This window comes from Monodelphis domestica, chromosome 1 (genome assembly GCF_027887165.1).
Source record: "Monodelphis domestica isolate mMonDom1 chromosome 1, mMonDom1.pri, whole genome shotgun sequence".
Taxonomy (NCBI): Eukaryota; Metazoa; Chordata; class Mammalia; order Didelphimorphia; family Didelphidae; genus Monodelphis; species Monodelphis domestica.
In genome coordinates, this window is record NC_077227.1 from 649,351,946 (window position 1) to 649,377,610 (window position 25,665).

General features: G+C 34.5%; 1 protein-coding gene across 1 annotated transcript in view; it reads right to left on the minus strand.

Annotated features, from left to right (window-relative positions):
* The window catches only part of EML6 (EMAP like 6), a 336,902-nt gene that overhangs the window by 87,739 nt on the left and 223,498 nt on the right, over positions 1 to 25,665 (minus strand). Inside the window, exons 10-17 of the mRNA XM_001375291.5 lie at positions 23,821 to 24,077; positions 21,887 to 22,099; positions 18,299 to 18,466; positions 17,171 to 17,277; positions 15,064 to 15,182; positions 14,168 to 14,354; positions 11,102 to 11,207; positions 574 to 667 (exon numbers count right to left, since the gene is read on the minus strand). Of these exons, the coding sequence (XP_001375328.2) occupies positions 574 to 667; positions 11,102 to 11,207; positions 14,168 to 14,354; positions 15,064 to 15,182; positions 17,171 to 17,277; positions 18,299 to 18,466; positions 21,887 to 22,099; positions 23,821 to 24,077 (1,251 nt within the window). The remainder of the gene's footprint in view (positions 1 to 573; positions 668 to 11,101; positions 11,208 to 14,167; positions 14,355 to 15,063; positions 15,183 to 17,170; positions 17,278 to 18,298; positions 18,467 to 21,886; positions 22,100 to 23,820; positions 24,078 to 25,665) is intronic.

Below are 25,665 nucleotides of genomic sequence, written 5' to 3' on the forward strand. Positions count from 1 at the left end.
AAAGAGCATGAGATAAGGGAGGACAGGTGGCATGTAAACAGCAGTCATTCTTGAAAAGTCTATTTATAAGATGGGTAGATTAGGGAAGCAATTTGCCTCCTTTGAAACTCAGCAGCAGATGTATGCTAATGGAGGTCTCTTCTGTAGCAAGCACTACTCTAGTGACAAATGGAACTTCTGACTTCAGTGACTTTGAAACTACTTGCTTAAAGTAATAAAGCAAGGGGGAAAATCAAGGTGTAAAGTACAGTCGAGAAAAAAGGAGGTTTTGTTTCTCCTAGAAATTTTAAATGGAGATAACAGGAAGGTTATTACAAGTGAACAATACAAAAATATCCCTTATTTGGAAAAATAAAAGATCAGTCTTTTCCGATTTGCAGCCACAGGGACTGTTCTAAAGTGGATTAGGCATCCACAAGTACTATAAGCTTCTTTTACTTAGGTGTGTTGCTAACCCCATAAATAATTTTTTGAAGAATGAAGATGAAATCTTGCAGGTAAAAATCAACTATTGACCTTTATTGGAAGATGACTCCAGTAGAAGGTTTTTCTTCTGCTTGAGCAGTTTCTTACCTTGTTGTTGCTATCTTTTCTCCTTTTTTCCAGTCCCAATATACAATACTGTGAAAATCATCTAAACCAATAGACACCAGACATTTCCCATCAGCTGTAAGAAAACAATGCAAATGTTAATGGACAAATTTCCTTAATTAAAAAGAGACATTTTCAATAGTAAAAGAAAGGAATTGTAAGGACAGTCTTTAGGTGTTACGTAGAAAGGGAATAAATCCATTTGTTACAGAGTTTGCTGAATAAAGCAGCTGATTTTTGGTAGTCAAACTACCCAACACATCACAGCATTTCAGTCTTAAGGGACGTTTGAAGATATTGAGTCCTTTTCAGATCTGATTAAGAACTAGCTTTTGCTTGATGAACTTAAGTAAGAGAGAGAGAGAGGGAAGTACTTTAAATATTATCTCATTTGATCCTCAAAACAGCCCTAGGAGTTAGATGCTATTATTATCTTGATCATTTTATAGTTGTGGGAACTGAGGCAGACAGAGTTTAAAAGACTTGCTAGGGTCACACAGCTAGTAAAGTATCCAAGTCTGAGTTTGAACTCAGATCTTCTTGACTAGACCCATCATCCTCTTCATTACATGAATTTTCTGGGAATAAAAGGAATTCACTACTTCCCATTGCAGCTCTAATTGTTTTTCCAAGATCAAACTAAGAAATTTTCCAAGCTTAAATTGTCCTCTTTTCAGTTTCCACCTTTTCATTGCTCCCAATTCTGCCTTATTGGGCCAAATAGAACAAGTCTAATTCTTGTTTCATGGGACAGCCCTTCAAATACTTGAAGACATCTATCATGTCTACTCTCAGTCATTCTTTCTCTAGGCTAAATATTCCAAATCCCTTCAACTGATCCTTATATAATATGGTCTTGAAGCCTTGCACCGTTTTGGTTGCCCTCTTTTGGGTTTTCTCCAGCTAATCAATGCCTTTCTTAAAACATAGCACCCAGAACAGTCTTCAGATCTCTAAATGTTGTCTGATTAGGGTAGAAGATAATAGGATCATCACTTTCCTAGTCCTGGATGCACTGCTTCTAATTCTAGTTAAAAGGTGAATTGGAATTCTTGGAATATAATGGGCCCTCAATGAATATATATTTAATTAAATGGAATTGATTATCATACCTCTGTGCTAAGATCATCATTTTTTTCTGAATTTATCTAATTCTTCTCCCAGTCCAGGTGATATATCCTGATTCTGCTTCCATTGGTCTTCCCCTAAATTTTCTGCATTATACTTCCTCTGGTTCCCAGGTTCCTATATTTCCTCACACAACTATATCTTGTTAATATACAATGCTATCCAGTCCTGCCTTTTATCTATCCTGTAATAAGTAATATTATTTATATATGTTTATTTTATAGATGATATATAAATAAATTTTATATATAAATATAAAATATTTATAAATAAGAAAGTAATAAAAATACTTTCTGGAGTTATATGCTAAGCATTGGTCTCATTTAACCAAGCCTTAGTGATACTTATGAGGTCAAATTTGCCTACTTTTATTAGGATATCTAGTTCATCTTACTTGATATCTATGCTTTGTGAATAAACATTGTTTATAAACATCTGTGGCCATGGCTTTTATTTTTTTTTATGAGTTGCTTTTTAAAAATTTAATTTAATTTAAAAAAATCTTTATTTAATTAATTTAGAGCTTTTTTCCAGGGATACAAAAATCATGCTCTTTCCCTCCCCTCCCTCAAGCCCCCTCCCATAGCTGATGTGCATTTCCACTGGGTTTTACATGTGTCCTTGATCAAAACCTATTTCCATATTATTGATATTTGCACTAGGGTGATCATTTAGAGTCTACATCCCTAATCGTATCCCCAACAACCCATGTGATCAAACAGTTGTTTTTTCTCTGTGTTTCTACTCCCACAGATCTTCCTCTGAATGTGGATATTGTTCTTTCTCATAAGTCCTTCAGAATTGTCCTGGATCATTGCATAGCAGAGAAGTCCATTATATTCGATTATACCACAGTGTATCAGTCTCTGTGTACAATGTTCTCCTGGTTCTGCTCCTCTCGCTCTGCATCACTTCCTGGAGGTTGTTCCAGTTCACAGGAAATTCCTCCAGTTTATTATTCCTTTTAGCACAATAGTATTCCATCACCAACATATACCACAGTTTGTTCAGCCATTCCCCAATTGAAGGGCATCCCCTCATTTTCCAATTTTTTTGCCACCACAAAGAGTGCAACTATGAATATTCTTGTACAGATCTTTTTCCTTATTATCTCTTTGGGGTACAGACCCTGCAGTGCTAGGCCATGGCTTTTATTGATGTCTTCTTTCTTGGATTTTAGCACACATAAATTTGAACATAGGCAAATCATAGTAACAACTAACTTGTCTTTAATTTTTTTTTTAAACCCTTACCTTCCACCTTGGAGTCAATACTGTATATTGGTTCCAGGGCAGAAGAGCTGTAAGGGCTAGGCAATAGGGGTTAAGTGACTTGCCCAGAGTCACACAGCTGGGAAGTGTCTGAGACCAGATTTGAACCTAGGACCTCCCATCTCTAGGCCTGGCTCTCAATCCACTGAGCTACCCATCTTCCCCCTTGTCTTTAATTTTTAACAAAAAGAAAGCCCACAGAATTTGAGATACCTCATTATTTGTGGTCTCTTTTGAGCAAGTAACTAAAATGACAGCCCTATCAGCTTCATAGTGAATACCACAGTCCCATGTCTGCGTTTAGTGATCTTGGGTAAAATATTGGCTGTAGTGACATAAGTACCTAAGATACCCCACAGAAATGATATCTTTTTAAAAATCTTAAGAGACTTATGTAACTATGTTTTAATTTATGACACTTGATTCTGCATCTATTTCTTCAAAGACTCACTCATCAGTGTCTTGCAATTTTTCTTCCATTTTTACCATTTAACAAAAATTTCTTTTTTGGTAAAGCCCTTTTGCATACTTAGTCCTTCTTTATCTATGATCTACCAAATAAAGTGTAAGCACCATACTCTGATATTCAAAGTTCTCCACGTTTTGCTCTAGTTTACCATCATAGCCTTCTTTCATATTTCTCCCCTTCTTCCACTCAATTTTAGAGGCCATGTAGTCTACTCCCTGAACCCCATCATGGTTCTGCTCTCTCCCACGTCGTTACCTTTGTACACATTGCTCTCCATGCCTGAAATGGATTCCCTAAAGCTCCCTATCTCTTCCTACCCCCATTCACATCTCTATCCATTGAAATCTTCTCTTCCTTTAAGATCCAGCTCAGGGGCCACTTCCCCATAGATTAATCTCTCTCCTTAAATCACCCGAGGTTTGTCTTTATTTATTTATTTATTCATTCATTCATTCATTCATTCATTCATTCATTCATTCATTCATTCATTTATTTATTTATTTGTTTGTTTGTTTATTTATTTATTTATTCGTTCATTCATTCATTCATTCATTCATTCATTTATTTGTTTGTTTGTTTGTTTGTTTATTTGTTTGTTTATTTATTCATTCATTCATTCATTCATTTATTCATTCATTCATTCATTCATTCATTTATTTATTTATTTATTTTTGTTGTTGTTCAGTTGCATCTAACTCTTTGTGATCCCATTCGGGGTTTTCTTGGCAAAGATACTGGAGTGATTTGCCATTTCCTTTTCCAGTTCATTTTATAGATGAGGAAACTGAGGCAAACATGGTTAAATATCTTGCTCAGGGTCATGAAACTAGCAAGTGTCTGAGGTCATAGTTGCATGCAGGAAGGTAAGTCTTCCTGACTGCAGGTCTAGCACTCTATCCCCTGTGCCAGCTAGCTGCCCTTCCTCTTTATACTCACCAGCTTCTTAAGGGTAGCTACCTTGTTTTATTTCATCTTCTATCTCAGAATCTAGCACATTTAATGGCTTAAGGTTTGCTGAATCTAATTTAACTGAAAGGAAATGAAGGAAGTGGGAGCATAAATACTAAGTGTTCTTTGGCATAAGGAGAAAGAACCTTCAGTGGTTGCCTCCTGTAGGTGTCTATTCTATAAAGAGGAGGGAAATTGCTTAAAATCCAGCCAGAACCCTCTGACCATGGGGTTGCTATGAGGGAAGTTATGATAAATTTCATGTGGAGTCCACTTAGTTGGGCCCTCTTTCTAGGACACCGAGTAGCAAGATATTTAGGTATTTGCTACATGTGCCAAATGGCTCTTCCCTAATCCAGCCTGGGAAGCATCTCTCTTTCTGAATATAGAGACACTTGTCTAAATAGGATATGCCAGTCCTCTCCTGGTCTGGGACCAGTCTGATTAGACTATTACACAGACATGGGACCAAAGTCTTGGGCCCTTGCTTGGGTCCTTCTCCTAGTCCCCTCTCCAAAACTACCTGGAAAAGCATTTCGCTGTTTCCTCTATGAAGACCTACTCACTAGAGGGGAAGAAAAGCAGAAGATTTTAGGCTAAGGAAAATTATCTACTATGCCTAAGTTAATCTGGTCTAACAAATTGCATTCACTCTTTTAGGTCTGAATTCTGGGGACCTAACCCACTACGGGAGAGTGAAGGTGAAAAGCATCACAGAATTTCAGCTCTTGAAGGGACCTTAGAGAATACCTAATCCACTCACTTTACAGATGAGGTAATGTTACTTTCTAATACAGTGATAGTGATTTTTAACTATCTGAAACTATTATACAAATAAATATAAATAACTACAACTATTTGAAATCATGCAGAAATATATAAAAATTATCAGGAGTCAGAAAGATGGTAAAATCCAACATGGAAAAGTATGAGTGAGCTTTGAGGCTCTGTGACAGATGCTTTGCCTCCTGGAGCCTTTGTTTCCTCTTCTCTATAATTGAAATGATTATTATTAGTAATATTGTTATATAATATAAGGAACATGATTATATTATACAACAATGTAATGCAGTACATTATATACATTATAGGAATGTTATGATTAATATTAATTATTATTATTATTATAGTACCTATTTACATCATGGTATTATAGTGAGAATTCAATAAAATATGACATGAAAAGCACTTTATAAACCTTAAATTGGTACATAAAATTGGTATACTTATTATGACTATTAATGTGATTATCATTATTATAATTGGGCCTCAAAATAAGCAAAATTTGACCTAAAATTACAAAACTGATGTCTATTTTCATGAATACAAAGAGAAGTGATGAATGTCACCTTAATCTTTCCCAGTTACCCTCTTCATAATTCTGTATCTTTTCATATACTTACAATTCACCATGTTTCCATAGATGCCTATTTCTCATTCTTGTTCCAGGTGATTTTATTGATGTATTCTGACATACTTCTTAGGCTCTAAGCTCCTTGAAGAGGCACCCTTATCTCACGCTTCTGCTCTAACTCCATCCCACTTTGAGTGCAGGTTGCTGCTCACAATTGATTTTCAAATAACATAGCTGATCCTGACAAAACTGATGATGGAAATAAGGGAATGCATTGGGAAAATCTCTTTTCCTAAAGCCCTCTTACATTTATATCATTCTATTCTTCACTCTAAGAATTGTATATTAATTGCCTAGTCAATTGCTTGTTTGTGTATGTGTTGTTTCTATTTCAAAAGGAGAGCAAAAACTCCAAGAAAGGGATCATGTTACAATCACACATGGTGATACTGGAGGCAGCTGGTGGTTCAGTGGTTAGAGTCTAGAGCCTGAACTTCATAAAGCTTGAATTTGAAGGCAGTCTCAGAAGATAGTAGCTGTGAGACCCTGGGCAAACCACTTAACCAGGTAGTAATCACATCTACTTCCCAAGATCAAATGAGATAATATTTACAAAAAGCACTTACTATGGTGCTTGCCATATAGCAGGCACTATATAATATAAATGCTTATTCTCTTCCCTAGTACAGATATTGACACACAGTAGATGCTTAATAAAATATTTTTAGATGAATTTAGTCTTATTTTTGAATAATTCAATTTAAAAATATAAATCTATGTGAAAAATAGATGTCAAACTTGATATTGTATGGATATTTTGCTCAATTTAAGGCTTACTAATGATTATAGAGATTATACTATAATAATAATAATAACTAATTTTACATGTAGTCTTAAGGTTTCCAATGTGTTTTATGTGCATTGTTTCATTTGATGAAGATGTTCTTAGAATACAAGCTAATAAAAAGGAAGGATGTAGCTTTTCTGCTAGTAGCAGCATCTGTATCCATAGCAACCAGGTTATCTGGTCCAATAATATTCATGCAGCAGAAGCTCAGTACATTCTTTTTTTAAACACTTTACCTTCTGTTTTAGAATTGAAGCTAAGTATAATTAAGTTCCAAGGCAGAAGAACTATAAGGACTAGCCGATTGGGGTTAAGTGATTTGCCCAGGGTTACAAAGCTAGGAAGTGTCTGAGGCCAGATTTCAACTAGGACCTCCCCTGACTCTCTACCCATTGAGCTACCCAGCTGCCCCCTGTTCAATACATTCTTTTTTTTTTTTTTAAACCCTTACCTTCTGTCTTGGAATCAATACTGTGTATTGGTACCAAGGCAGAAGAGTGGCAAGGGCTAGGCAATGGGGGTTAAGTGACTTGCCCAGGGTCACACAACTGGGAAATGTCAGAGGCCAGATTTGAACCTAGGACCTCCCATCTCTAGGCCTGACTCTCAATCCACTGAGCTACCCAGTTGCCCCCTGTTCAATACATTCTTGATGATGGTTTGGAAAAAAAAAAAGTTTCCTATTTTTTAGAGACGTCTTGTACTAAGTGACATTTACTGTCTCATTCTTTTTTTTTTTATCTCAGGAGAATTTCTGATGGTTGGAATTTCATTCACTGACATGATGGTACAAAACTTCAAAGTTATCCTCACTGTGATGCCCCTTTCTGTTCCCTAACAATGTGAAAGGAAACAGTCTACATGCATAAATTCTTTAACACCAAATCTCTTATTCAGAGGCATTTCTTCTTCCTGGATCAAACAGACTTTGTTGACAGGAGAGATAATAAGCATTTAGTTAACCTGGAAAAAACCAGGGAAAAGAAAGACTTTTTTCCCCATATATAACATTTCCAATAAGGTTAACTGGCATTTTGCATTATGAGTTATATTTTGGAGGGATAGGTAATGTCCTTTTCAAGTTGGTGCATTTAATTATGTATGTTTTTGTTACATTGCTCTTAGAAATAAATCTAAAACTTCTAATGCTAATGGTAAAGGGCAATTTTTAAGAAGATCCTTTTACCTAACATTCCAGTAAGTTGGGCTCCTACAAGGTTCATAAAATATACATAGACTTCTCTGAATTAGAGCCAATGAAAGCAAGTTCACTGTTTAATGGTGTCTTTATCTAATTTAATGTTATTTCACTGTGTTCTTTTAAATGGGAATAATATTCAAGACTTTAAATTTTTAGACAGCTGAACTTTAGATTTAATTAGGTTTGACTCTGGTCTCTGTTCATGTAGGAATAATTGCTTTGCTAACTGCTAGCAAAACACAAAAATATGTTACCTTTTCTTGTGAGATATGGCAAATTCACACAGGAAATTGTGCCCCAAGTCTATTTGTTACTGGCCCTATAATAATATTAGCTAGCATTTATATGTCAATTTAAAGGCTGCAATGTGTTTAAAATACATTATTTCATTTGAGACTCCTAATTCTGTGAAAGGTACTTAAAAAAAATCATCCTTTAGGGACTTCCTTACCTGGAAACTCCCTTCAATGACATATTAATAATTTATAGAAAGTTGCTGGGTGTACTGAGATGTTCAGTGACCTTCCCATGATAATACAGCTAGTATCTGTTAAAAGCTGAATCTGAAACTTGGTATTCTTGCTTCTGATTTAGCCTTCTATCCATTATCCCATTCTATAAGATATTTTGTATGGTAATAATAATAATAATAGTGAGCATTTATATAGCATTTTACAATTTGCAAAGCACTTTACAAATAATACAAATGTTGGGAAACTCAGGATAAGAGATTAAATTGCTTGTCCATGTTCATAGAAATAGTAAATATCTACAGAAGGATTGGAATTTGGATTGACTTGACCTCAAGTCCAGCATTTTACCCATTGTACCACTTAGCTGCCTGGGTGAAATGTTTTTAAATGTATAAATTGTTTTGATAAAAATGCCTTCTTATTTACTTTAGTAATGTTAGAATTAGTTGATCATTTCTTGTTTTTGAGAAAAAATTTTCTTAAATTAGGTTTTTATTTACTCTAATTAAAAAAAATTATTTTGCCTACTTTAAAATTCTCAGATGATTTCTAAATATTATTATCGTGGATGTCTCTAGTCAAGAAACATGCATGCTACCATGCCAACACCTGACACTGCTGAATTAAATTTAAAAATGAGTTTTGGCCACAAGTGCCTTTAAGATGCTGATCTACGTGCAGTCAGGGCAGTTAGGTGGCACAGAGAACAGAGCACCACCTGAAGTCAAGAAGACTGAAGTTCAAACCCAGACTCAGACGCTTAGTAGCTACATGAAACTGGATGAGTCACTTAATCCTGTTTGCTTCAGTTCCTCAACTGTAAAATGAACTAGAGAAGGAAATGACAAACCATTCCAGTATCTTTGCCGAGAAAACCCCAAACAGGGTCATAAAGAGTTGGACATTACTGAAAAACAACAAACAGTCATTTCTTAGATAGAGTGAAACAAATGAGTAGGGCTTTGATCATAAACTTAATCCAGGAAATTCACAGCACCGTCCCACCACTCTGGACTGGGCTTTAAGCATGTTCATATTGTTTATAGTTTTCTATTTGATGTGAGAATTTATTTTTCATATACCACATTAATTCCAATCTGTTGGGGAGAATTACTGTGTCTTCCTGTATCTGTGGTCAGAGAAACCATTGAAACTGTGACTTTTTGCATTTTCTTTGTCTTTGGGAATCCCAAAGAATGTTTTCCTTTATAACAGAATTTGACTAATGAATAAAGGAGATAAGGGTTCTTTTCTTGCAAATATGACCTGTCCATTTGTGGGGATGGAGAGGGGCAGATAGCTCTCATCAATTAAAGATGTCTTAGAATAGTCAAGGGAAGGGCTGAATAATGAGCTTCCAAAAAGCTATTTACTAGACTGCTGGTCTAAATAGCTCCAGACATCCCTAGTAGTGAGAAAGGCATGGAGACCTATGTCACTTTATTGCTTATGATGCTGGCCTTACCATTAAGCCTGATATACTTGATAAACCAGAATTAAATAAATTCTGATTAAAATCAATACTGAGTATTGGTTCCAAGGCAGAAGACTGGTAAGGACTAGGCAAGGAAGATTAAGTGAATTGTCCAAGATCAGCTAGGAAGTGTCTAAGGCCAGATTTGACCCCAGGATCTCCCATCTCTGGACCTGGTTCTCAATCCATCGAGTCACTTTGCTGTCCCCTATAACTTTCTTGGGCAGGTAGGTGGCACAGAGTCAGGAAGATCTGGCATCAAGAAAACCTGAGTTCAAATACAGCTTCAGACACCCACTAGCTGTGTCTCTTTAGGTAAAAAGCCCTTAACTTCTGTTTGCCTCAGTTTCCTCAATTTTAAAATAGGAATCATAACAGCATCTACCTCAAAGGGTTGTAATGCACCTACCACAGTCCCTGGCACATGGTATGTGTTTAATAAATGCTTATTCTATTGACCTTTGCTTTCATGTCTGACTTTTAAAAGTCCAGCAGATTCTATAAGAAAAAGAAAAAATCCTGGCTCCCTCTTTATGGATTTTAAAGCAATCTTTATAGGTGTTATTTTTAAAAATATATTACAGATTAGCTTTCTTGATAGATTCTTTTTAATTCTGAAAGAAACTAGGATAAGTAGAATGTCATTCATTTGGAATTTTTGATCTTTGGTATTGCTAATTATATGCATTTTATATATTATACACACACACACATATGGAACACACACACACACACACACACACACAGATACACAAAGTGCCCTTAAAGTCTCATAGTTTTAAACTTAAAACCATGTTGAGGCTTTTGGGACACTGTATGTAGGAGGTAAAATTTCAGTTTCTTTCCCTCCCCTTCCACTCTTCAGCCATCAAATTTGTCTCCAAAGCATCAGTGTTGCAGCGTGTTTTCATGCTTCATGGGCATCTATTCCTCCAGTTGCACATCTTGCCAAATGGAGGTGGTAGGCTCCCCACTGACTGAGTGCTGGAATGTATGCCCTGGGCCCCTGCCAAACATTTACAATGAATTATCTCAACAGTAACAGCTCCTTGCATTTCACAAGGCACAGATGAGTGCTCAGCACAGTGTATGCTCTGGGCTCCAAATGATCATTTACATTTTTTTTGACAGTACCCAGAAGACCAAATGTTCTGGGAGATATTCATATATACAGCTCCCAAAGAAGTCACAAGATTAACCCATTTTCTAGTTTCCTGTAACCGATACACACGGGGAGTTTATCTTTATTGGGAGACAGGATTTAACTAAAGCATTAGGTTTTTTTAAAAAAAAAATCTGGCTAGACATAATTCTGGTTTTAAATTAACTTCATGCTTCTGCTTACCTGAGAAATCCAGAGCACACACGCCTCTCTGATGCTGACCCTTTAATAGTGACAAGCATTTCAGATTTTGTGTGTCCCATACATGGATAGCAGCATCTCTTCCAACCTTAAATTATAGAGGTTATTAGCTACTTTGAAATAAATTTTAATCACTCCTCAAAGTCTAACTCTAATATCTTCTAGGATAGAGCTGATAATACCAAATGACAACAGAATACAACGAGGTCCTATGAAGCTGGAACTCTATGTCTTTCAACTCAGGACCAGTTAACACAAGTTCTTAAAGGTTCATTACTAGAAAGTTGACTATTGGGATAATAATTTTTTTTTAAAACTACATATTTACTACATATTGGTTCAAAGGAAGAAGCAGAGGCAGTGCCCATACTAACGCAATTGAAGGTAGAAAGTATAATATGAAGAATTGGACTCATTTAGGCTTAAAATCAGGTCTGAAATCAAGAACCATATTTTTGAAAAAAGACTCATAGAATGGTTCAAACGCCTGTTTTCAGCCAACGAAAACTGAGACCCAGTTAAGCAATGTGACTTGGGACCACAGGTAGAATAACAGAATGTAGAGCTACTCTGTCCCTTTTTTTTTTTTATGATAAGGAAAGGGAAGTCTAGAGGTGAGTGGCAGAGCTGTAATCTTAGTTACTACTTTAAATGATGACAGCTCTCCTGGGGGTTTCCCCACTATATCCTGTTTCTCTTATCCATGGAGAAATGTAAATGATCTCTTTTACCTCCTACCAGATTCCCAATTGATAAGACCAATATTTTGCTTGTGCATCCTCTCTCAGATAGGATGGCTGACATATGGGCTAGATGAAAAGCCAATATGACATTTTTCTCCAAAATAGCAGTATAGAAGGACCTTGTTTTATGTAACCAATATATTCCAAGACCTTTCCATAAATGGAAAATTATGTATAATAGTGAACCACATTAGTTAATAATTATTTCTTATGTAAGCCTGCCTAGGTACTTCACAGTTTTTCTTACGTTTATCAGAGCTACCAGCATCACTGTTCTTGTACTTTGGAGACACTAATTAATAACTAAATAGTGCTAATGATACAAAAGAAAAGCACTGTTGGGATTTGGACATGACTTGTTACAAGGGAGAACTTCAAAGACTGAAACAGGATCTAATGCTTGGTGCAAAGTAATGTAATGATTCACACTTATGCTTCTCAGAGTGAGAAATGAGTATGGCTGGGCAAACTTTGTGCCACTTGGGAGAATGATGCAGATTTAGTGTGTAATTAAAAGATTTTATTTTATTTATTTTTCTGACTATTTTTTTGATTGCCAATTGCATATACCTGAATTTATCTGTGTTGAGTTCTTATAAACTCTAACAGTGGTGGACTCAAAGGAGAAGCTCATTCAGCTTCTCTTGCTGGGAAATATTTTTTTTTTCCAAGAAACTCAACCCTTGTCATTCAACTGCTTCTTTAGGAATGTGAACTAATCTTATACAGATTCCTGATAACAGGGATAAGAGCAAACCATAGTAGATAAGAAATTACCCACTGTTAAAGTGCACTAAAAAATAGCTAGCTAAGTCCTTTTCTGTTTTACTTCTATTTCGACATAAATTACAAGGGCTATGCAAATTTATCTCAAGGTATGTCAAGAATCAGTCTTTGATTTATTTTCAATTTAGAAAAATATGGATAATTAAATATTTATAAACTGAGCATAATCTTTCTCATAAGAGATGAAGAAAATGAGGAATACAAATGCAAATCAGCATCAACATCTCATAAAATTAATCATTGCAACTAATGAAAAATAATACCTAATTGTTCATCATAATTGCAGTGAGCCAGCTTACCAACATGCAAAACTTATAATGGTTGCATCTCACAGTCCTAAAACCTTTTGTGTTCTGTTATCCTGTTTTGGTTTCTGAAATTGTGCAAGAAATGTGATGATTCTTTGGAGTTTGCTATTCAGATATAGAACAATAATTGTGATAGAATTTTCCCTTAAGTCCCATTTTTAAATTTTACAAAAGCATGAAACTCATCTAGTATTAAACAACCCCTTACAAATGGGGGAAAAAAACCTGTCAATCATATGATTGTTTTGCCAATGTGAAAGCAAACAATGTTTGGCTGATTTTCTGACACCTGTGAATTAGACTGACTAAAATGATCAGTTGTTTTAGCAAGGTACAGAAAGACTTAATTTTAAGGAATGATTTGTTTCCATTCTGGCAGTCCTAAAAAGATTCAATTAAATTTGATTTTACTATTTTTACTATAAGACTCAAATGGTAAATTAGCAAAACTTTACATTGCTTTGCCAGAATATCTGCAAATGTTTTTTATGAATCATTTTCATATATTTTCTACAGAGACTATATTATCTACATTATATCTATATCTACATCTAAGTCAGTGTTAGCTAAAAAAGTGTTTATTAAGTACCTTCTTTGTGCCAGGCAGTGTGATATGAATTGGAGATATAAGAAGAGACAAAAGATAGTCACTGTCCTCAAGGAGCTCGCAATCTAATGACATGTGTCTCTATGTCTGTATCTATGTCTATTCCTGTTTCAGAGTCTCTGTCTCTATTTGTCCATGTCCACCAGTATATCGTTTGGAACAGGACATCCCATAAGGCTCTCACCACATAAACAGTACTTTTTTATCTATCTATAATAGTGAGATGATCAAATATATATTCATTTTGACTTTTATGCTCATAATTGTCAATATCAAATTTTATAAAATCTAATATATAAATTAGATTAAAAATGAAATACACTACTTTTTTCTTGATGGTAAAGGCAAAGAATAGCATTTTATGTCTGTGCAAGAAAGATACATACCAGGGGCAGCTGGGTAGCTCAGTGGATTGAGAGCCAGGCCTAGAGACGGGAGGTGCTAGGTTCAAATCTGGCCTCAGACACTGCCCAGCTATATGACCCTGGGCAAGTCACTTAACTCCCATTGTCTAGCCCTTACTGCTCTTCTGCCTTGGAACCAATGCACAGTATTGATTCCAAGACGGAAGGTAAGGATTTAAAAAAAAAAGAAAGCTACATACCTGTCCAGTAGCTACGTAGTCTTTCACTGGATGAATAGCTAGGCTGAGAATGTCATCATCATGTCCAAGATACAATCTTTGGGAGTGTTGCTGCCGATTGTACACAACAGCAACTGCTGCAATATGGTAAACCACCTCTCCAGTTTGAGTATAGAACAGATTATTTCTACAATCGTAGCCTCTATACCTGGAACAAATATTTTTAAAAGTCCATAAAACACAATTGATTGAACAAGAAGCAAATGAAAATTGAGAAGGAATTCTCAAAAAGCATAGGTAGCATATTAAATTATCATTGACACCAGTGGAACAGGAAGCATTTCCACCATCTGCCAAAAGGATACAAAAGGAAGATGGGCTTCTATCTAGTGATGCAGGGGAGAAATAATTGCCCTAGTGTTGAGCATGCTTAACAAATACTGTCGTGAAGGATACAGGGATAATAGAGGCAAAGAGCAAATGGAAGTGGGGCAGGAGGAGATGACTGCATATATGAATTCTTTTCCACTGAGAGAAAAAGTATAACTGAAATATGAGATATCCATAGATGATCTTATTTTCATATGGTGAAATGATTTTAGAATTTGAGAAATTATTTCATCATGTCTTGGGTGGGCAACCTAAAATTGGCCTGAGACAACTAACTGGACACTTCTTCCTTATCTGAGGGAGAAGGGTTTCCAAAGATACCAAAAGGAGATGCTTAGCCAGGTGGTGGCCAAAACTATCATCTTTAAGAGCCAGGAGGATGACTGTGCATCCCATTACCATGATGAATATGCTTATTGCAAGAGGGTGGCAGTGTCCACACTGGTGCCTTGAGTGGCTACAAAGTAAAGAAATAATAAAGGGGAGAAAGAAATCAGGAGAGATGAGGGAAACCACAGACACCATACCCATGTATGAACTGTAGCTTCAAGCTGTCCTCTGGGGCTTTTTCTCTTTTAAGGAAGGGCACAGAATGGTTTTTCTCTTTACTTTGTTGTTTCAACTGAGGTAGATCTTCTTTGTAAACCTTAAGGAAGAATGGACATTTTAAATTCAAAATCTTTTGTCAGGATTTATAAAGAATTGTTTCTCTTTATCATAATTGAAAAATCGTTAATTCCTTCAAAACCATGTTTACTGAAACAACATAAGGCATAGATATTGGCCAAGAACTAATCCTTAGCACTGAATGGCATCAAATAACCAGATTTTAAGTTTTATTCTTTCATCTCAGATATATCTAACTTTGCTAATGGCAACTTACCTTGAACTTCTCAGGGGGAAATTTTTTGTAAATATTAACAGGTAAAAGAATACAAAGAAAATTGTTTTATTGCCATGAAGCCTTCCAATGGCTTTAATTAAAATGCTTGAGATTTGCTACTCATCAGTCTAAGGCATTGAGTTTACATTGTAGTCATCTTTATTTTTTATTCTGATATGTCCCAAAAGGTCAATATTTGAGTTGTAGAATTAAATCTACTTAAGTTTAGTCTTTTTCCAGATGCTGTATACTGACTAAAAGTCAGTTTAATAACCATTTATTTATTGCTTACTGTGCATATGCTCAAGCCAAGGTAAGATGATATTTTTTATAAATTGGTAATGAAATTTTATAAAATCAATTTATTTTAAATCTGCATGATAGGATATTTTGATTTAATTACATTTTATCAACAAAAGAAATGAGAAGTATAAATATATTACAGAACCCACTTAGGACTTGATTATTGTTGTTTAAAAATAAAAAAAGTCACTCTTTTGGCCAAATTCAGTCAGTAAGCTGAGTCAGGAAAGTTTGAGCACATAATGCATTTGAATTTTTTTTTTGTTTTTGTCAGCTCATCACAATCAAACTCTACCAGATGCATGGTAATATACATTTTGTCCTTTATTCTTCTGAGCTTCTAAATCTAGTTCAGAGTACTGGACTATAATCGCAAATTTGGATGCTACTTCTGGTATTTGATGAACTCACTTAACCCTTCTCCTGTCTAAAATTCTGACTTGTAAAATAGAGATGATAATCCTTGGACACTCAAGAATTTAGCATATATATATATATATATGTATATATATAATTTGTCAAAGTGTTTTAGGAATGAAAGCCTGATATGGATATGGAAATATATAAATGCAAGGCATTTTAATTTTTTCCACACTAATTTTGTGTATCTTTATTCAAATCCTTTTATAGTTGAGGAAATTGAGATTGCTTAAATGGCATGTCCAGGATCACATAGCTTATAAATGTCTTAGGCAGAATTTGAATTCAGATCTTCCTGATTCCAGATCCAGTGTCCCATCTACTATGCTACTTAGTTTTTTAAAATAAAAAGAAAGTAAAAGAGAATCTATTATTATCAAAGTATTTGGCATTTAAATGATGTTAAAGACTCCTTTAAGACACATGCTTTCTCTCTCTTCTCGACATTAAAATTTTTCTGTTAAAAAAGGTGTTTTCAAGAAAATTAAATATAATTTGGATATAACTTTTTAATGTTCCTCTTGTAAATAACTTATGACTAGGGAGATCATGCCTACTGTGTCTAGGATTTTACTTTAATGAAAAGATAGGGATCAGTGAAGAGAAGTCAGGATTATAGGTTATACTACAAACAAAAAAACTAATATGCTTTAAAATAAAAAATATGACAATGATCCTTTATTTTAACCTTCTATAGGAACAGAAAAATGTGAGTTTTGGGTGGTTGTTGATTTTTTTTTGGAAATAAATATATCAAAGTGTGTACAGGGAAACTCACAAGTGATGGGCTAATCTTTGAAATCTCTGTTGTCACTTTCATTTTTCTTCCATGTTAGTAAATTAGATGATATGTCAAAACTTCATTTTTGTCTTAGTAAATGGAAATAATAGATGGTATTTTCCAATTCCCCCCACCCCCAACAATCCTAAGCATAAGGGGCTGTAACTTTTTTTGCAACTAGAACAAAGCCAAGCAAATCAACTACTAGATGATCAGGCATTTGTGCTCCCTGGCCACTATGACTGACCTGGCGTTCATAGTTGATTTGAGCTTCTTGCTCTATATCTGAGTCCAGCTCTGGAACATCTGATAAATCCGAATCTGATTCTTCACTATATGAATCACTGCCACCCTCTGCAAAAACATAAATCCATGTTGATTATTTAAATGCAACCCCAAACTGAAAAAAAAAATTAAATGGAATTTTAAGCTAAAACACTACAACAAAATTCTCCCAGTAAAAGAAACAAAGACTAGTAGACAAATAAATACTGAATATGACTGTCATTTAAAAGGAAATCTTTAAACATTGCTTTTCTTTAACATGCTGTTAAGTTTTGGTTTTGCTGTTCTGTAGTACTAATTATATTTCAGCATCCTTGAATCACTCCTCAAAAACAGACAAGGCAAATTCACGTATTACTATGATCTACAGTTTCCAGTGGCCATAGGCTCCTCCTGATGGCTGGAAAATTTCAAGTCAAACTAGATGGCAACAAGTATGATGGGGGTAGTCCAAGTTTGTAGTTCATAAAGTGATGTTCTCTCTTCTTCTGTTTAAGTACCTAATCTAGTGCCAGCAATGGCTGGTGGCCTAAACTACCATATAACAACTTCCAAAAGAACACTGTCACATTTTTTATTTCAGTTTTATAGCCCATCTCACTTGGTGATATCACAATAAATATAAATAAAGTTGCATAAATCAGATTGCAACCAGTGTTTTGCTAGTCATCAAACCCACCGAATGTTCATATTCGACATCACCACCTCTTATACTAGTTCTAAGGCAAATTGAGCATGTTGTACCATTTGGTGGTGGTTCCTTACACTGGTATTCCCTTCTGGAATGACATTCTTCATGATTACCTTGTATCTGTAGTTTGGATGTGTTATTAAAAATAGAGATTTTAAAAAATAATAGAAGTATCTCATTGATTTATAGTAGTCAACCACAAAGCTTGATGTCTGTCTTTTTGTCTCTGTCTTGCTTCCTACTCGCCAGGTTAGTCATAAATACTATAGGAGTTGAATAATTATAATACTGTTTAATAAATGTTCATTGGTTAATTATTCTTTACCTATTATTACAAATGCTATAGCTTTAAAAAAATAGTGAGAGAAAACAAATGTTTTTAAAAAGTGACAAGTTTACCCTGGGGTGCTAAATCAAGGATACCGTTGGTCACACCTTCTGGAATAAACCTCCACTGAAAAACTGAGTGGTCAGCACCTCCTGTACTCAACACCCACTGGAAATCATGTGACCAGCGGACATTTGTTACGTGAGCTGAATGGCCAACATACTTCCTAAATTTAGCTCCTGAAATATACATACGAAAAAACATAGTTATGTAACATAATAAGTTCATTAGTCAAATTAAATGATAGTTATTCCTTATTTTGGGGAACAAAATCTTTAAAAAAACTTGAACATAATACTGCCTCATATATATACTTAAATTAAAAGCAAAGAATGAGTAGTTTAATAGTTCCTATTTAGCAGGCAAAACAATGATATTGATTTTATTCAACAAAGAATGTGCATTTACTATAGTAAAGGATACAAAATTAGACTAAATCCTGTCAGGTGAAGAGGCTGGATTTAGATGAAGGATTTGGCAATCTTTCATTGCATTCTTGTAGACAAGATGGATACAGGTGGAATAGTCAGTTTTGTAGTTTCAGAATAGGAGCCAGGACCAAAGAATAGTCATTGATGGTTTCATGTTCCTTTAGAAAGATGTCTGTCTTTATTGGATACATATTTGTTTCTGGGCTATTTAACATTTTAATCAAAGATTTGGATAACGCCATGAAGCAGTGCTGATTGATTTGTGGGGGGAAAAGATAGATAATTAGAGAACTTACAAAGTAAAAGGAGAATTTAAGAAATTTATAAAATAATATTAATGATGATTATAATCATTTATGTGAACTTGATTGTATTGCCTGCAGTGGAACTCTTTCATGTTTTGCCTTTGTTTCCCCTGGAAAAGGTATGAGATTTGCAAAAGATACTAAGCCAGAGGGGATGGCTGACACATTGGAGGGTAGTCAGAATCCCAAAAGATATTGTCAGACTAGAACACTGGGTTGATTATAACAAGATGAAATTAAATAGACATAAATGTAAACTCACATTTGGGTTCAAAAAAGTCAACTTCACAAGGACAAGATGGAGAAGCAAACAGTTTGGTGAGAAGGATATGGGGCTTTTTGTGGAGAATAATCTCAGTATGAGTTAACAGTGTGATGTGAATAATGTGACTAAAAGCTAATGTGACCCTAAGCTTCATTAAGAAAAGCAGAGTCCAGAAGAGAGATGTAATAGTACTTTCCACTCTGCCCTGGTTAGGTGAGATTTAGAGTCACAAATTTAGCTCTTTGTGCTGGTTTTGGAATGACATTAACAATTGAAGAAAATTCAAATCAAGGGAAGATAGCTAAGATGCTAAAGGACTTGGAGATCCTCTCATAGAAGGTGAAGGAATAAATTGTGGTTGTATCCTCGAAAAGAGAAGACGAAAGGTGGGTGAAATAGTTATTTTTAAATATTTGAAGAACTGTCACCTGGAAGAGAAGTGAGATTCATTCCATTTTGTCACAGAGAGCAAGTTAAAGAGATTGTTTAGATTTGGTCTAAGGATAGATTCTACAATTAGATCCTTTCCAAAGTGGAAAGGGCTCTCTGGGGAAGTTGTAGGTTCCTCCTCATTGGAAGACTTCAAGCAAGGGCTGAGTGACCATTTGCAGGGTATGTTGGAGAGAGGGTTATTTCTCAGAGATGGGTTGGATTTGATGGCTCCTGCGGTTTCTTCCAACTCAGATGGTGTAATTATGTACATCTATTCTTATCAGCAAGTTGGGCATTTGGGAAAGTGTTAACTCTTCCCACAGTTTCAGTGACATTTGGTTTTGAGACTTCCAATGTGTTGAAAAGTGTCTAATGAATTTTAGGGAGTTAAGAAGTTTCTAAATTGTCTGACATATTCTGAACCAAATTTATTCAGCTAGTAGGATCTAGCCTATCAGACAAAATTTATAGTTTGGTTGATTTTTCTTCACTATGTTAAAATTTTTCTTCCATTTTAATCCTGTTAAATTTTTAAGTTGATGTCCATTTTGTCAGTCTCCAGTGATAATGATTTTGTTATTCATGCTAAGTGAGCAATACTTTAATATAAGATATTTAAGAAACAGCTTTTAAAATATCTGGTTGCAAAAAGCTTAATGGAAAAAAAGCATTTTTTATTGCATTTCTCATTCTTATTCCTTGGTCTACTAAAAGATCAGTCATGTAAAAGATTACTCAGCCAGTGGCGATTAATTCTCCTAAGATAAGATTTTAGGATATTTAATTAGGAATTCCCCAAAGGGGGCAGCTGGGTAGCTCAGTGGATTGAGAACCAGCCCTAGAGACGGGAGGTCCTAGGTTCAAATCTGGCCTCAGACACTTCCCAGCTGTGTGACCCTGGGCAAGTCCCATTGCCTAGCCCTTACCACTCTTCTGCCTTGGAGCCAATACACAGTATTGACTCCAAGATGGAAGGTAAGGGTTTAAAAAAAAAAGAATTCCCCCAAAAGTCATATTTAAAGAATGCAAATGATCATGAATTTATCTATCCATACAAAATAGAGAACTGAGGCAATTATTTGGCAAATCCAGATAAAAATCCACATCTGTCTAAAATAGAGTAATTAAGACAATAGTGTTTTGGAATATGTATGGCCTTGATCACTTTCTGGTGACCAATTCTGGAGATCAAAACATTGAATCTAGACCCTTAATGGTCATGGATTTACACTCTAACTTGGATTCCAATAAATGTATTAAAAATAATAGAATCACAGAATAACTTCTGGACTTAAATAAGATAGTTTTGCATGTGAGTTGCTTTTTTTTTTTTTTTGGTCATAATGTAATAGTTGTTTGAAAATTGGCTGGCATCAGATTTCCAGTTCAGGTTCTCCTTATGGCTCCTGCTGCTCAGCTCTTCCAGACTCTTCCTTTCTCCCAGGCTGCCCTCTTGTGGACTTGTGTGTATCCCCTAAGAACATCTGGGTGTGATTCAAGCCCACATTCTGGCTCAAAGATTGCAATAGTCCCCAAATGCTCTTAGGCTTTACCTCTCTGAAGTGAAAAATGACAGAAAATAGTATCATAGATTTCAAATTACTAGAGACCTCAAATGTCATATATTTCACCATCTCAAATAAGTATAAAAAGGAAAAATTATTTCCCAGTCACGGAGGTAATCATTGGCAAAGGTGGGATCTGAACCTGGATTCTTCATCTATAAATCCAATAATCTTTGCAATACATTATATTGTCTCTCTTTTTCAAGAGAAATCAACAGAATGACTTTAAAATATTTTGTAATGAGGGAGTACTTATGACAGAAAAGAAATGAGATTTACTTCATAAAATGAAAGTTTAAATTAGACTTTTGAATTATAAAATGGTCTGTGACAACTTCAGATTGAATTCTTGTGTATTTATTTGCAGTGCCATTAAGAACGTTTTCAGACATGTTAAGCAGTAGTCATAGGACAGATGTAAAACAGTTTTTTTTGTGATTTAATGGATGAATATTAGAAAGAAAATTAGTAGTTCTCATGAACTGGTCCCAAGAAGAGAATGCCTTAGCTGTCATGTATAAATATTATCTATACAACAATGTAAAAAAGCCAACAAAGTATTTTGTTTTGTCTCCTTGGATAGAAAATTATAATTTCTTACCTTTCTTTAGACAAGGAAATTTGAATAATTTAACCAATCCAAAGTCATCTCCAGTGACTAGCACTGAACTGTTGTAATTCGCATCTACTGAGTTAATATCAGTAATGTCATTGTATTTGGGCCAAATTCCACTCACTTCAGGCCCAATCACACAGGTCCAGGCAGTCCAATGAATCCCTTTGATTTCCTCTTTACTTGTTAAGGGTTTTCCAGCTGAAAAGAATGAATATATTTGTTAATTATTTCAAGGAAGAAGTCATACTCTTGCTTCCATTAATATATATTTTTGTCTCTTAAAGGCATATGGTTTTGAAAAACTTTTCTACTTTAAAAATCCAAGAAAATACCTTAGGAATACAATTCCTTTATACATTTATGAAGAGTCTTCCATTGCAGAAAAAAGCATTCACAGGAATCTATCTAGGACTTGGCACTGTGTCTTGAACATAGTAAACACTTAATATTTATTATTTGATTGATTGATAAATATATATATATATTCTAGATAAGGAGACAGACATCTGTCATAATACTAAATGTACAAATCTAATTAGCATCATCACTCAAAAACAGATGACACAGCAATTTGTCATTAATGATGAAATGGATTTTGTTGAATTATGTATCTTTCCAGTTATAGTTACCAAAAACATATTACCTAAATTTTTAAAATTAACTTCGTTAAAATTCTCTAGGTACTTTTCAACATATTGGCAATATGGTATGTTGGCTTGAGGGCTGGATTTGGATTCAGAAAGACTAGGTTCAGCTCCTGACTCTTATTAATTGTGTGACTATAAACAAATCACTTAACCTCTGTGATCTTTATTTTTATCTTCCGTAAAATGGGAATAAAATTCTGTCATGTCTACTTCACAAAGTTGTTGTGAGACTCAAATGAGATTATCTGTATAAACACACATATAATTTCAGCAATTATTTAGCTTTTTCATACTCCCTAAGTCACAGATTTTTGGGAAGTGATTAATAAACAGATAATCAGGAAATTACTAGATGCTTAAGATTTAGGTTCATACAAATCAGTTCCTTTAAATGAAAATTTCCCCCTAAATTTAAATATTGCTGAAGTCAATAAATAAAGTAGATAATATTGTCTCCCATTTCTACATTTTAATATAAAGCAATTAAATATTAGCTATCTATGTACATCTTATAACATCCATACTAAATTCTAGTTCTGGTATTGCACACCAAAAAAGAATTCTTCCAATTGATTCATTTCACTAAATTATCATATTAAAAATTAAAACTTCCATTTATGAAGACCATAGAATTAAAAGCTCAAGGTAGAGTAGGAATGAGACCAACTAGATGGTTCTAGCTCCTCCTATTGATCTGAGAGTATTTTATATGAGTGAAACCAGTTAGTCATTTCCCCTTGTAGACTTAAATGTAGCTGAGTTGTTCATTAAGACTAGCAAAAATCAGTCTCTCTGATCTAGCACTAAATAGCTATTTAACTAAAGGCAGGTCATTTAATTTCTCTGAGCATTCACTCTGGCCACAGTAAAATAGCAAAAGTCCTTTTACAATTTCTTAGGCTGGTTGTGAGGAACATGAATGGTAAATCTTAAATTATTCTCTCCATCTAAGGTATTACTATTATTTATACCATAGTCAAACTCAATGACTTAGGAAGGAACAAAGAGACTAACTAAAACCACAGATAATTCACAACTTTTTACTCATTTCCTGATGTATTCCTGCTTCCTAACTATAGCGAGAGAAGATGAAAAAATATAACTAACTGATTTTATTTGTCCTACCCATCTTTTGGAGGAGATGCCAATTGGCAATGAAATGAAGAAAATGCAAGCAGAAGAGCGAGGAGAAGGAGAAGAAAAGGCATGGAAACTTACAACATGGGTCATCAACTTTTTAACAGATGAGTAATTGTATAAACATGTACTTACATGGCATCTTGTAGAATAATCGCTCTCCCGCACCATCATTAGTTTGTAAGTATTTACTATCCATAGACCAGTCAATGTGAGTAATAAAACTAAAAGATTTATTACATTCTCCAATTTTTTTATATCGTTGAGCAACAGCATAGATATCTACTGGGCCATCATTGGACCCTACTGCAAGATAAGAACCATCTGGAGAAAATTTCATTTCATGAATTACTTCCTTTCGGTCTTTGATATGAACCACTTCTGTCATATCTCTGTAATAGTAAAGAAATAAATAATCCTGTTAGTATTTAAAACATCTATATGTCAAAGAAAGAATTTTTGAATGGGAAAGAACTTTTAGGAAATGTAAGGATTTTGAGGAAAAGTATTAAAGGACTGACTTGAAAATTCCCAATTTGATAAAACTAACAATAAAGATTTTAAGCCATAGCTTACATTTCAAATCAATGTATATTAAAACATCTTGTTTTAATGTCCAACTATACAACGTTTCACCCTAAAATTATTAATTTTTAAATAGCAAGTTTATTTGACATTGCAGAATTAGTTATCTGATTTTTAAAAATTCCACAGGTAAGGGGAAAATGCAGTAGACATAAAAATAACTTATCTTTAAAACATATAGGGATATAAAGACTGTCTCTTAAGCCAGAAAGCATAGCACAATGTTTAAAAATATATAAAATAGGGGGGCAGCTAGGTGGTTAAATGGATGGAGAGTGAGGGCTGGAGACTGGATGTCCTGGGTTCAAGACACTTTCAAACTCTGTGAGCCTGGGTAAGTCACTTAACCCCCATTGCCTATCCTTTACTACCCTTTTACCTAGGAATTGACATAAATATTGATTCTAAGACAGAAGATAAGGGTTAAAAAAATACATAATCTATACAATAAAAACTCCCCCAAAATGAGGATGAAATGACTCTTCAAAATGTTGAATTATTATAATATGATAACCTTATTACTACTTAATAAACATATAAGAAGTTTTATTATAAATTGAATTATTTGAATTACTTCTATATTCTTTGACCAGATTTTATTAAGTTTCTTCTCTCACTCAAAACATCAACATTGCTATTTTCTTTCATACTGAACATATTATGATTGACTTGAGTCTGACAGGGACTCTTTCATTAAGACTAATATGAAATGCATATATGAATTGCCAGATATTTACTTCAACTGACTAGTTTTCTACAAGTGTTATTATTCATTTTGATAAAAATAAATTGCTATCATTAATGAATATTCTGGAATATCTTTGCATGGAAAATCCCATCACATAGAAAATTTTGGTTAATTACCCCCATAATTCTTTCACACATCATGAATTAGAGAAGGGGAATGTTGAATACCAATTCAATAATGAATTAATTAGAACACATAATGAGAATTTAATGCAATACATTTTGCCAAGAATACATTTATACAGTGTGGGGTATGGGAAGTGATGGAGGATTATGCTTTACAGAATTGTCTATGTGTACACTAACATATAGCAATTACTTATAGCTACTAAATGCAAATAACAGAAAAAGAGCAAGATGTGAAAGATTCTGTCTTTTTCAATGATAAGAAGATGGAATCTATTCATCGAAAATGATTGCAAATAGAATTTAACTTATATTTAGCTCCCAAATAAACTACATTTTCCCCATGTTTGAACTCTTCCCAACTGTTCCACAAACCTGACACTCCATCTCAACTCCAGGCATTTTCTCTGGCCACCCCCATGTCTGGAATGCTTTCCTTCCTCAGCTCTCACTACTGACCCTTCTGGGCTTCCTTTAACTCCCAACTAAAATCCCACCTTCTACTGGAAGCCTTCTCTATCC